The sequence below is a fragment of the Cygnus atratus genome, chromosome 2 (assembly GCF_013377495.2).
Source record: "Cygnus atratus isolate AKBS03 ecotype Queensland, Australia chromosome 2, CAtr_DNAZoo_HiC_assembly, whole genome shotgun sequence".
Taxonomy (NCBI): Eukaryota; Metazoa; Chordata; class Aves; order Anseriformes; family Anatidae; genus Cygnus; species Cygnus atratus.
Window position 1 is genome coordinate 17,136,203 of NC_066363.1, and position 14,065 is coordinate 17,150,267.

The 14,065-nt window shown below is 36.9% G+C and overlaps 1 protein-coding gene across 5 annotated transcripts in view; it reads left to right on the forward strand.

Moving 5' to 3' along the window:
- ODAD2 (outer dynein arm docking complex subunit 2) overlaps nucleotides 1–14,065 on the forward strand; it is a 93,665-nt gene that overhangs the window by 63,224 nt on the left and 16,376 nt on the right. For all 5 annotated transcript variants that reach the window (XM_035545467.1, XM_035545468.1, XM_035545469.2 and 2 more), the window contains 2 exons: nucleotides 2,964–3,152; nucleotides 3,714–3,935. In XM_035545467.1, the coding sequence (XP_035401360.1) occupies nucleotides 2,964–3,152; nucleotides 3,714–3,935 (411 nt within the window). The remainder of the gene's footprint in view (nucleotides 1–2,963; nucleotides 3,153–3,713; nucleotides 3,936–14,065) is intronic.

Consider the following 14,065-nt stretch of genomic DNA (forward strand, 5'->3'; position numbering starts at 1 on the left):
TTACATTTACTGTATTTCACTTAAATGCATCATTTAATGCATCCCTTAAATCAAAACACCTGCCACCTGAGTGTGTGCTTATCGGATGCCCTCTGAAGCTTTAATAGGCCCTGTCTAAACACTATCAATGGAGTTCTCAAAGATAATGCTCTCCAGTTTTATCCTGATAGTTGTCTTCAACTAGATACGCAGTTTAAGAGTTCCTGCCTTCCAGTTCTTGCTTTTCCTAACAAATTTCATATAGTGATCATTTCATTCTTGTACCCTCAAGCTCAGGATTATTTTGTTTTCTCTTAGCCTGCTTCTAGCAGGTTTCTAAAACTCTTAATCCAATAGTGCTTCCTTTTAGGAACCAGATCCTTTAATGGGATTGTATCTAATTCTGTCCTTTTAATGCAAAAGCTCTTTGATCTTGTTTACCATACTGGCTTTTCTAGTTGTTCATAAAAGCAGTGTCCTGGTTACTAACCCTTTTGCGAATAGTAAGGTTTGGGCACTAGTGGCATACTTTTGGTAAATAGTTTTCCATAAAAATTAGATGACCATCAAAAAATACGTAAAGTTTTTGCCCACAGTGTTTCTGCCTTTTATGTATTTCTTCATCAACAGTTAATTTGCTTAACTTTTGCTCTACAGAAGTCCTTTTTAGCCACAGTGTAGTCATTTGCTGGTTTCTATATTCACTGGACAATGAACTTCATGAGAACTGTTCATCTTTCCGTATCAACACCTGAAAGGTTGAAAATCTACCAAAAAATGTTGGGCTAGATTATAGATTATGAACATATATAAACATATATATGAATATATATGAAGAAGTGCTAATAAAACACATATACCTATGCTCAGTATAAAGATTTACTCAACTAAAGTAACTGAAGGGCCCAGTCAAATAACAAAGTGATTTCTCCAGATTACGTTATAAAGCTTGATATCCTCAGGTTATGCACTTGAAGTTCATTCCACTCCGTTGTTAATTATTATGCTTACAATAAAGTTTCTGGAAATGATACTCCATTTTGCAATCTTGTCTCTTAGGTTTTGTGTAACTAGGCATCCTAAGGACCTTTTCTAGGTGGTTGGCAGAATGCTGCTTGGAATTACCCACAGATTGAATAAACATGTAAAAAATCATTTGAAGAAGTTGATGTTTTTCTATTCTGGCATTGTTTCTGTCTATGAGGAAGCTGAAAAGAGGTTGACTAAAGTCATGTAATCTTACATGGTGAAACGTCTTACCAAAGAAATAGCAATATGTTTCTTTTCAGACATCTCAGTTTTTAACAGACTACAGTGAATCTTGGTGTACAGCATTGGTCAGTGACTATGTAATTTAATCAGTTAAGAAACTGTGCTTAAACAAACTTAGATTTATATCCTGTGTGCTTTTAAGGGTACACGAAGTACTGTATGCTGCATGTCACTTTATGAGATAACTGCCAGTTCCCATTTGCCTGAGGCAACCAAATGAATTCCATACCTGTTAGTTCAGTCTTGCAGTGCCAAAGCTGACGGTTTTCTGTTTTACACATTAACATGTAAACATGTGCTTGCTAATTTGAGTTGACTAATAAACACAAAAGTGTGAGAACAGCCAATTCTGTGCTAGACCAGAGGTTCACTCACCCAGTATTCTGTTTCTCATACTGGCCTATGGGGCATGCGTAAGGAAATGTAGAAGAATGGGGCAAACCTGTAGCAGTGGCTCCCCTCCCCAGAACTCTCTCCCACCTTTGAGAAATCTGTGGCCCAGAAACTTTTCAAATCAGAGGGAATACTTTTAAATTAAATAACAGTTTTTTTCTGTGAATTTGTCTTGTCAATTTCAAACATAAAAACTTTTAACATCTACTAGGAGCAGCTGAGGGAACTGGGGTTGTTTAGTCTGGAGAAGAGGAGGCTCAGGGGAGGCCTTATTGCTCTCTACAACTACCTGAAAGGAAGGTGTGGGGAGCTGGGGGTCAGCCTTTTCTCACAGGTAACTGGTGATAGGACTAGAGGGGACAGCCTTAAGTTGCACCAGGGGAGCTTTAGGTTGGAAATCAGGAGAAATTTCTTTTCAGAAAGAGCTGTCAGGCATTGGAACGGGTTGCCCAGGGAGGTGGTAGAGTCACCATCCCTGGGAGTGTTTAAGAAAAGGTTGGACGTGGCGCTTAGGGACATGGTTTAGTGGGTGATAGTGGTGATAGGGGGATGGTTGGACCAGATGATCTTTTCCAGCCTTAATGATTCTATGATACATTTCTGCTGCAAGGACTTAAACGTCATAACGATGCTTTGTTTGAAATTAACTTTGTTTTATTCTGGACATACCATGTTTAGTTTTCTATTTATTTTCTAAAAGCATACTTAGACATTCTTCTAGAGTTGTGTTTGTATCCACTAGCCACGTTTTATGTTGATCATACTCTGAAGTGTACCTTGGTTCTCTCAGTTGCTGTCAAGACTTGTGTAACTGCCTCTTGAATAAGCTTGCAAGTATTCCTGAATAGTCATTTGCATTGATATAGAAAAGAACATTGCCACTCTTTTGTCTTAGCTGTCAGACTTAATGTGAGAAACAGAAGACAGTAGGAGAGCCTAAACAGGGGTGTCTATTTGGTGGTTAAGGTGCCCAAGGGTATATGAGGCACATGCCTGGCAAGTACAGCAGATAAGATAAACTTGCATACCTTTGGAAGTGACAGCTTGCGGTCAGAAAGAATACCCTGTGTCATCTAAAATGGCACTAGATACCTTTATTTAGGTATTGAATTTCTGCTTAGATGGTGCTATTTAAAACAGTCTAACTCTTATCTGTCAGTCAAGAGTTTTGAGTTCCAAATTGTCCATATTTCTTGGTGAAGGTGACAGAACACTAACTGCAGTTTGGAACAATTATGTTGTGTCAATCTCTTTTTTTAACATTCACATAAAATATATATTGAATATTTTAAAATAACGTTTCTTATGACTCTTTTTAGGATGCTGGGGAGATGGTTCGGTCCTTTGTTGGTGGCTTGGAACTGATAGTCAATCTGCTAAAATCAAAGAATAAAGAAGTTTTAGCAAGTGTATGTGCAGCCATTACAAAGATAGCTAAAGATGAAGAAAATTTAGCTGTTTTAACAGATCACGGAGTCGTCCCTCTGTTGTCTAAACTAGCAAATACAGTAAGTAAACATACAATATTAAGTATCATACTAAACGTACTGTATTAAGTATCTGAGTTTCTTATATCAATCTGCATTATACCCAACTAAAAGGTTGTGACATGAGTGATAGACTTTGGAGCAGCTATCAGGGAGAGATGCAGAATTCCTCCTCCATGAGATGTATATTGGACATGAAAGCACTCTGTGGCTGGTACTAAAATTTCTGAAATTGCTTTTCAGAAATGCCGCTGCTGTATGGAAAAAATACAAAGGGTTGAGAGAGCAATAAATCTGAAATGCACAGAGAATCTCAGTGATGGATTATATGTTAAATTTTAATGCTAATCTTACCTAATTTCCAGTCAGTCTAAAAGCACCTTTAAAATAATATAAAAATTCACTGCACTTCTTACAAAGAGAATAATAAGGGCTCCATGCCTCACAGTTCTCTCCAATTTTTAATTGTACTACAATTAAAATAGGAGGACGTAAAAATGTTTTAGAATACAGTACTGATTTCCTATGAAAATTTTATTGTATTATATTGTTTTTAATTTATTATGTTTTTACCTTTTTCAGAACAATGACAAATTAAGATGTCACTTAGCAGAGGCCATTTCTCACTGTTGCATGTGGGGAAGCAATAGAGTTACCTTTGGAGAGAGCAAGGCTGTAGCTCCCTTAGTACGTTATTTGAAATCAAATGATCCTTTGGTTCACAGAGCTACAGCTCAGGCTTTATATCAGCTTTCAGAGGATCCCAGCAACTGTATCACCATGCATGAAAACGGAGTGGTGAAGGTGAGGTGGAAATTTTCTTATTTGGCTTGGTCAAAAAAGACCTTTCTTTTGAAATAGTTTTTGAATGCTGCTGTGTACCTCAAATATTCTGAGCTTTCCCATAGAAAAGTTCGATTAAGTAGTGAAATAGGGAAGAGTAGTGCCAGAGTTATCACAGCCTGGTGGTTGTTGACATGTGGACATTCACCTCTAGAGTGCTTGACTTGACTTGACCTCAGCTGGTAGTGACATTACATCAGCATTTTATCAGCACAGAGAGTTGGCCAGTATGACAGAAAGCCACCTTGGAACTGAGTGTAACTGGATTTGGGAACAAATTAAAATTAAAATTAAGAATGAAACAAAGGCTTAGCTTACTTGGAACTGTTTCAATGAGTTCTGTATTCACTTATAAGAAATCATATTTTAGGAGTTAAGCATGAGAATATTCTCCAAAAGCCTTTCTCTAGAAATAATTTTTCTATCAAAAAGATTTCTATCAAAATTTTATCTCACAAGTTGAAGCCAGTAAAGTTATTTCACAGGAGAGAGAAGGATTATGGCTTTAGAGATAGAAATTTTAGGAATTGTCAATTTTTGCAAATTTCTGGTGATGCGCTTTTATAGTAATTACATCTGAGTCTAGGTTCATTTTCAGTTTTTAGTCCTAGTTAAAATATTTACACTAATTAAAAGCATTTATTTGCACTTGCAGATAAGTAGGGATATGCAAAAAATATCATAGGTGTTTTGTTTTTATATTGTTCATTGTTTATATTGTTTATATTGTATTGTTATATTGTTTATATATTTTATAATGTTCTGGAATTACTATAGTATGTTAAAGGGGAGAAAAGAGAATTGATAAAAGGAAAAGTGAATTATAAAATAAATGAACTTGGATTAACTTAGTTGCATCTAAGCATTTTGCTCAGGGTGCGCTTTCCCTTTCTTGTGTACAAGAAACTTGTATTTTTGTAATGAAATGGACAAGTGTTTGATGACATAATAGCATATGGCTCCAGCACAGAACCAAAGTGGAAGTTTTTGCCACCTCATAACTGATGGATGGCCTAAACATCTGAGAGTGTATATGACCAATTCTCATCACATGGGCCATTACAGACATGCATTTGTATCATATAAGCAGGTATGCATTATTAATATGACAGGAAGCAGCTACATTTTGGTCCATCGCAAGATTAACTACCAGGGTAGCAGTGGAGCTGAAAAGGACGAGGGGTTTTGGTTCAGCAAGCAGAACATGAGCCAATAGTGTGCCCTGGGAGTGATAAAGACTGACAGCATACTGGGCTATGTTAGCAACAGCATGACCTATAGGTCAGAGTTGGTGTCTTAACACTTGTTAAATCACATCAGGTGTCCGCTTTGGGCTCCTATGTCAAGAAAGATGTGGATTAATCTGAGCAAATCCAGCAGAAGGCCACCAAGATGGTTGGGAACTGAAGTGCATAACTTGTGAGGGAACTGAACATGTCTAGCTTTGGGAAAAAAGACCTTTGGGTAGGGATCCCTAATAGCAACCTGCCAGTATCTAAGAGAAATTTAGTGAGGAAACAGAGGCAGGCTCTTTGCTGAATTGCATGAAAGGAGGATAAGAGACAGGGATCATAAATTGAAATTGCTGGGTTCCATCTGAATATAAGGAAAAAAATCTACCAGGAGGGTAATATAGCACTGGAACAGTTTCCGACAGTGGCTGGGGAGTCTGCATCCAAGAGAATTTCGAGACCTGCCTTGACAAAGCCATCAGCAGTCTGAATTCAGTGTTGACCCTACTTTAAGTAGTAGGTCAGCCTAGATGACCTCATGTGATACCTTCCAACCTGAGTGATTCAGATCATCTGATTTCTAGCAGATGAAAAATAATGAATGATCTTTGCAAAACCCCTCTTCGCTATGTTTTGATAGAGAAGCAGCTTCTCAGTGTACTTTAGTGATCCATACCTGTGGCATATCCTGTTAGGAAAAAGAGCCATATTTGTCATAATAGGCGTTCCCATTCAGTATGCAGAAGCAGCCGCTTTATGTAATGTTGATGAAACTGTAGTTTGTCAGGTGGGTATCTCAAAAGAAATATTGGTAGAGGAACAGATATAATCACTCTGTTGTTTAGGTAGTTATGGAGATGTGTAGGATAAAGTGTCTGAATTCCACTCCTTATCAGTAAGAAATAGAATATTCATTCCATGAACAGAAAATTCACTTGAATTTTAGGTCTGCTCTGCAAATGTAGGTAACTAAGAGATGCAGTGTTTTCTCACATACCTTGAAGTATTTCAAAACTCTGTAAGGTTTGACTAATCCTCCTCTGTAGTTCACATGATCTCATTTTTGGGGGGAAAGCAGCTTGAATGCAAACAAAACTGGTTCCATATCGAATCTTTAAAATGCAGCCAAACCTAATCAAGAATTAAGAGCTTAAAGAAGAGCATTAAGATGAAAACACCTGTGACCACACTTTGCCATGAGGGACCTAGAATAATTCTTCATTACTTCTAAGTATTGCAATGTGCAGAAGTCTTGGGAAGGGTTTTTGGAGGTGATGTAGAATATCATCTATAACGTTCAAAGTCCCCACTGTTGATTCATGCCATAAGCTGTTCACTTTGGTAAACTGGAATCTTCTCACATCTAGGAGGTGACTGTGAAACAAATGCATAGGTGGGAAAACACAATGATTCGTTGGTGCTCAGTTTGCTTATTGGCAGTAAAAATGAACTGTGCTTTGCACAGTAATTTACCTGAAGGATTAGCTTTTGCTAGCCCCCACCAAAGCAAAAATAAGGGAAGTTTGGCAGAGTGTATTTTCAGATAAATTGAATCAAACTAATCAGATGGCTGATGCCATCCATACCAAAGACTGTCAGCCAATGCACAGTCAAATGTACTAAGTTACTGTAAACCTGAGATCTGGCTGTCCAGCTCTTCAAGTAAACTGTCTTCTATTCAATGTCCTACTGCAGTCAGTGTGTATAGCAAAGACTCTGAAGTCCTAGAGTCACCCACCCAGTTTGTAGCAAAGGGAAATTTATTATTGTAATATGAGCCTTTAAAACAAGTTTGATGCTTTTAAAATTAAAATAAATGAATTATTGTAGGAAATCCATCCAGCTAAACAAATTCTTTAAACATGTCTCATACTTAGGGCTAAGAGCTGTACATAACTAGGTAAGCTACATGTTTTTTGGTTTTGTTTTTGTCTTTAATCCAGTGCCTGCACATATTTCATTTCTCTATATGTTTGTTTTCAGTCACATTCCAGTGAACCTTCATGGAAGTGCTTAATTACAGATGCCACAGACATTTAATCTGGATAATATGAAAGTAATTATACATACCTAAACAAACACACTCTTCACAAATAGTATCTCTGTATTTTTTAATTATTCAGATATTTTAAAATAGCATTTTATGGAAACTTTGTTCTGACATAATGACTATAAATGCAGCTGTTATAAAAGCTTTATTTGTTTAAGACTGTAAGAAATCATTAATACAAGGTGAATTGATAAAATGGGTAAGCCTAAACAAGGGGACCCCTGGAGCAGTTCCCAGCTCTTGTGTCCAGGTGCACAGCCTGGCCACATACTGACTGCACATTGAGGCTAAACCTGGGTGCACACCAGGACTCTTTCATTCTGGTTTGTGCTGGGAAAAAAAAATGCTGGTGGAGAAGAAAGACTGGAACCACAATAAGTATGAACAATTGGTTATCAGGACTGTAGGACGTACTGCAAAATTCATTTGCCTATCAACTAGTTTCAACGCACAGAGAATCCACTACCAGAGTATGCATTGAATTCAACATGGCTCAGAGATCCATGTTAATAAACTGCAAAAGTCTTTGACCCTGTTCTGTTCTCCCTACACCATAAAGTGGCAGAAGTGCAGTGGAGAGGTCATCAGACCTAGTTTTCTGAGCTATCTTGAGATTTCTTATCAGTATAGCTTTGTTAGCATGGAGCTCAGTATTAGATTTACCTTATTCTAGTACTATAAGGCAGTATGGACATATACATTTTAAAAAAAAAAAAGGGTAGTTTGTTTTCAACCCTATCATTTAAGAGATGGAGTTCTCCCAAGCACAAGAGGAAAACACCTGAGACCATCTGGAGCTTCTAACCCTAAATAAAGGGTGTTTTAATTAGCAGTTATCCTGCTGTGAGATTTCCAACCGTTTTTTAATGCTTATATATTGTGTTAAATACCTGGAACAGCAAAACAGCAAAGCAATGTAAAACAACAGATAGGCGTTTTTGTAGGATTTAGATACAAGGGGATATAGCAGATCAGCGAGACATAGTGGCTCCTATCTAGTGAGGATGATCATATAATAGGTGAAGCTTGGTGGGCAGTTTGAGAAAATATGTTCTGATGGACTTAAAGCAGTTTCTCCAGAAGTTCTAGCAAAATTGGCTTTGTTCAGTATTGCCAGAGCTGAGCAGATCATGAAGACATGGACACCATGATAGCTGGCTAATCCAGCAATACTTAGGAACTTGACTTGCATGCTGGCATTGTTGGAGTTACCATCAGGAATCAATTACTGGAGTTTCAGAAAGGCTAGAGAGAAATTCCCAGATGGAAAGGAGGTGGGTGGAGGAGGTTTATTAACTCAAATGGAAGAGTCAGTACAATGCTAAATCCTGCCTGATCTATTCGGTTGGTCTGCCAGGCACAGGTAAGACTAGTTGCAGCACTATTGTGTCTGTGCTATTGGGTATCTTTCTTTGCACTGCGCTTCTCTACCATGCTGATCACAGAATATCTGGGAGTTTTCATTCTTCTAGTCCCTCCAATGAAGAGCTGACTGAAAGCATTCTTTTGTATTTATGTAGAAATTGCTGTGTCCAGATTTTTCCATAAACCATTATATTTTTGCTTCTGGAAAATTTGTCTGGGTTCCTTTGATTTTTTTTCATCCTTTTACCAGATTCTGGTAATTCAGTAATCATGCCTGGTTGGATTAATGGCACAGCTGCTGTAGTTCTGACTTGGTTGCTATACATGTAGAATCCCAGATGTTTCTTAGCACATATTCATGTGCTGTGTTCACATGCACAGAAAGCCTGATGCTTCAGGGAAACATTTACTCTGCATGAATGACACAGTTGCTGAGTGCTTGAACAGTTGGCCGGAGACTTTCTCAAAGCATCAGACTTCTGACTGCTCACTATGTAGTGTGTATGTACGTGTTTCTGTCCAGGACACCAGGAATAAAAATATATATAGGGAAACTAGTTTCAGGCAGATATTCATATTTCACATTTTTGCCACTGCTGCAAACAGTGTTTGCTAATCACTCATGTCAAAGCAACAGGTGTATGTGCACAGCTGCGGGAGAACGCCAGTGTTCCTAGTTCTCACCTATATTCATAGCTGTACCCAAAGTACAGTCAGTTTTCTCATGCAAGGCTATGTAACAAAAATGTCAGGAAATAGTGGTGTATGTCAACTGCCATGTGAAATTTTGAGTGGGAAAACAAGACTATATTGGAGGAAGTTTAGAAAGGCAGTTCATGATTTTTTTCTTGTATGTTCAGTTCCATACTCAATATTCTTATGACTAGGAATGGAACAATTGTTATGACCTGTGACAGACGAATCAATGCTTTCTTTCTGTCGAACACCAGAAAATATTTCCTCTTTCTAAAGTAAAAATGAATGTCTGTACTGGAAAATAAATTTGTTTTTACAAAGACCAAGTAATGACATGTGGGACATTAGAACACAGGATAAATTTTTAGACGTTAGACTAAAGATCAGGCATCACCCTGTTTTCAAGATGGGAAATAGCTGTCCACAGACCAAGGAAGAAGAGAAATCCAGCAGTGTATTAAGAGTTTATAGCCAAGATAAGCAGAAGCAGGCAACATTCATTGCACTTGAGTCTCTTACAATTGAGAGAAGAGAAATAGGAAACATCACAGACGACTAGAATTCTTCAGCCATCACCACATTCTCCATGGATACAGCAGAAAACCCCTCACAAAATGTAGCTGTTGCAAAAGAACAAAGATTTCTACCTGTGGTTGAGTGCTGTTGAAACTGTAGAACAAAAAAATTGCTCATGAAAAGATCTCGGCTAAAATGTACAGGTTTTTACAGGGTTGCTCTCTGAAGGTGAATTGTAGAAAGACTGTTCTGCAAGGTGCAGACAGATGAGGAAGTACAAGTTCTTTAGTAGTGAAAAGATGAGTCTAAACATGTGCTAGAGGAAGAATTCAAGTTAAATCCTGAAATCTGAAAATCCTGAAAAAATATTTAAATCATTGGCTTTTCCTAGAGGCCATGTCACCATATTAAACTAATGCAACACTTCTCTGTGTCAGAGCCACATTTTTTCTTGGCTTTCTTGGCAAGTTGTAGAATGGGATATGCTTTTGAAGTGGATGAGTTGGGATGGTGTTGTATATAGGCACTTATGAAACTGCTCATAATAAACCTTCTAAAATACTTCAGATAGTTGGAAAGATTCAACGAAATATGCGCAAGTGAGAAACATGTAACTGAGTATTCCTGGGCATTCTTATTTTGCAAATGAAGGAAGATGAAAGGTATTCTATTGTGAAAGTCAATTTCTGGCTTCATTTTTTTGTCAAATGTGATTATTCTTTCTGCAAAGATGGCCTAGGAAGCTTGAGTGGCTTCATCACATACAGAGTCGAGGCCAATCTTTTATGGCGAGGCTAAAGAGACCTCTGAGGTCCCATTAAAGTCCAGAAAAAGAAAAAGAAAAGAAAAAAAAAAAAAGAACAAGTGAAAATAAGCACCCAAAATCATGATGTGAAAGAACAAAATTCATCATTCATCTTAACTTTAAATGTTTGTGCTGTGGACAAACCCATCTGAAGTAGTCACCTAAGTTCCTGTAATAGTCAAGGAAGAGGAATAGATTCTTTACTGTCTTTCATCTCCCCTAATTTAGACATTTATGCAAAGATAAGGCATTTCAGTCTCTCCCAGTAGTATTATCTGGTCTCGTTTGGTTATAATGGGAGTGCAGGTTCAAAGATCAGATCTACACATCTGCACTGTAGATATCTGTGCTTAAGGGGGTGAATCCCTACCCAGGGCAGTGGAGAACATAAATTCTCTTATTCGTATGTAGACATAAATGGCTATGCATCCAGTTCATTATTAGATAGCAATGACAGAATTCTAAACAATAGCACAATAAGGAAGAGGTATTCAAAAACTGCTTTATTCTTTTCTTGGAAAAATACAGATGACATACATTTATGATATGATCGTGATGAAACACTGTCTGCCCAACAGTAACTGAAGCACACTTTAAACATGATCTAATAAAGACAGAGGCTTTAAATTAGTGGATCTAACTTGAATCCAGGAATTTTGAAGAAGGTCTTTGGAGTATTGAGGCTGGATTCCTTTCATCTAACTTAGGCCACTTTTAGGTATGGAGTTTAAAATAGTCTAAACTAAGACACCCTCTGTAGCAAATGGAAAGAGAAGCGCACCTGTAGACTTACGCTAGCTGAAAATAGATGCCCAATATCTCTGGAAGGAATAGACTCATGAAGGTTTCTAGCTTTCTCCATTGAGTATAGATAGAAAGGACCTAGGTGTCTAACTCAGACTAAACAGCTAGCTTTCAGACAGCTAAATTTGAATTAATATCCTCCTGAATGTTGATTTTCAGCAAGCTGTGCAGTACAGGGAAACTTGCAGGGCTGGAAGAAAGGTAATGTGCCAATATTTTAAAAGCCTAAATAAGATTATAGTCCTGCAAACTGGACACCATTTTCATGTTGAATAATCATAGATACACACATTATTGTACTACATTGTACGCTATAATACTAGAAGAGACCATTGTAATGGTCTAGTCTGACTAGCGTTGCTCATACAAACCAGACATTGCTTCAATTTATTTCTGTTTGGAATAGAGTATATCTTTTAGAAAAACACTGACTCTTTACTTAAAAAATTCCAGCGATGGAAAATCCACTCGAGCCATCAAAACTTTTTCCAGTAGTTAAATACCTTCCCCATAAAAACATTTGCACCTTATTTGTAGCCTAAAGTTTGTCTAACTTTATCTATGCCATTACATGTATGATACTGTTGCTTTGTAAACTGAAAAGCCCTATATAAGTTCTGTTTTCATCTACATTCTTATAGAGTAAGATCAAATCATTCCATTGTCATCTCTTCAATTAACTAAATGAGTGTAATCTCTCATGGAATCTCTATCTTTTCAATTCTTTATTTTGGTGGGTCAGTTCTGAACCTTTATTTCTGAACCTTCTTCTTTAGATTGAATTTCAGCATACTTCTGAACAGGATTCAATATTACAGTAATAGTTGAATGAATACTTAAAACAGGTAAAATAACTTCCCTGTTTCTATGTAAGCTCTGTTTGAACATCAGAGATTTTCATTATTCTGTTTGGCCACAGTATTGCCCTCAAAGTTCATATTCGGCCAATTTTCTACTTTGACTGTTTGCCAGGTAAGACCTTCCTGTGCTATAATGTTGGCTTTCATGCACAGGGATAAAAATTAACATAAGGTAATATTGCTAATGTAAATCACCAGTGAATTTAGAACTTGTGAAATAAGTTGATATCTTTTTTTCAGGAGTTTAAATCAGATTTTAATAATTGTCAATATACTTCGTAAATCTCAGATGAGTTAGCTGTCTTGTAGATATGAATAATTCACAGTTTAAAAGCAGGCACAAAATTTATTCACACATTTTATTGTTTTAGAGAGGAAAATCTTAAGAGACGAACACACTGACTCTTCCTACAATGCCTTTAAAACAAAATATTGCCTTCCCGCAATGGAAGATTCCATTTTTGGCAAAGATATGATTTATTAGAAAACTGAAGTTCACTGGCTGAGAGTTGAATTATGTAGACACAAATGGATTAAAGTCTGTGAAAAGAATACCAGTGGTTTTGATTGTAAAGTATGAAGCTAAAAACCACCTATTCTGCTTGCCAATGAATACTCTACATTTGTAAGCAGCTGATCAGATGGTACATAAATATTTTAAAACATTTAGGGATATCTTCTCAGTGAGGTAATTTCCAGTATCTCGTTTGAGATACTCCTTGTGTTCTGACTTTGAGTAAAGTTTGTGCTTGAATTCACAACAAGTTAATTAATAAGTAATGTTATTAATTTGTCATTTATTCATTTATTTGTCTGTACTATGATGGTGCTTAAAGCTGTTGATCACAGTTGAATTCACTTTGCTGGGCAGTGATGTATAACTACATCAGAGCAAGACCTCAGAATTCTTGTAGGACACACAAGGTGGAGGTGAACAAACAGGAATGAAATGGTAGAAAAAAAATCTATAAAAAAATATATTGCTCATACTTGATAATTCAAGCAAACCAAGATACAAGCACTGCTAATTATGATAACCGCAACTCAGTTATCATAAGGAAAATATAAATACGTAATACTGATTATAAACTTCTTGTGCATATCAAGGCAGCGGGGCCACCAAATAGTATCCAGTCACTCAGACATTAAGGCACTTAACCCATATGAGAACCATAGCTGGTGCTATTTGCATTTTTTTCCAGATAGTCAGAATGCATTAGCCTCTGTTGAGCTCTGTTTTGTTCTGAGGTGTTTTTGTTATCCAGATAAGTTCATGTAAAGATGGTATTTTGTCCTGCACTGTGATAAGTCTTTTTTCCTCTGTTCTTACTCCATTGTATATGAGCATGTTTGGGCCAGAGGAACCATTAACTCCATAATTACAGTGCATATCTGAAATGCAGATCAGACTTCCCATTTGTGTTCTGACCTTTTTTAATGTTGAAAGTGTCTATCCAACCTGCCAGCATATTGAACTGGTTTTTAGCCTTTCTCTGTGGTCTCATTCACTGAATTACTTGCACTGCATGGAAATGCTTAATTTTCTTAATATTATGAAGTATCTGTAGATACTTTCCAGAATATTGGTTGTTGTAGCTAGTAGGAACTTGAGCAGGGATGCTGAAAACTAATTTAAAGTCTTTGGTATAATAAGGCAGCAAAACAGAGCCTCACGCTTCTAAGAGTGTATAAAATGCTTCTTGATGTGCATATATACATGCTTATAAGTATGAATATATATATATATTTAATTAATCCATCGG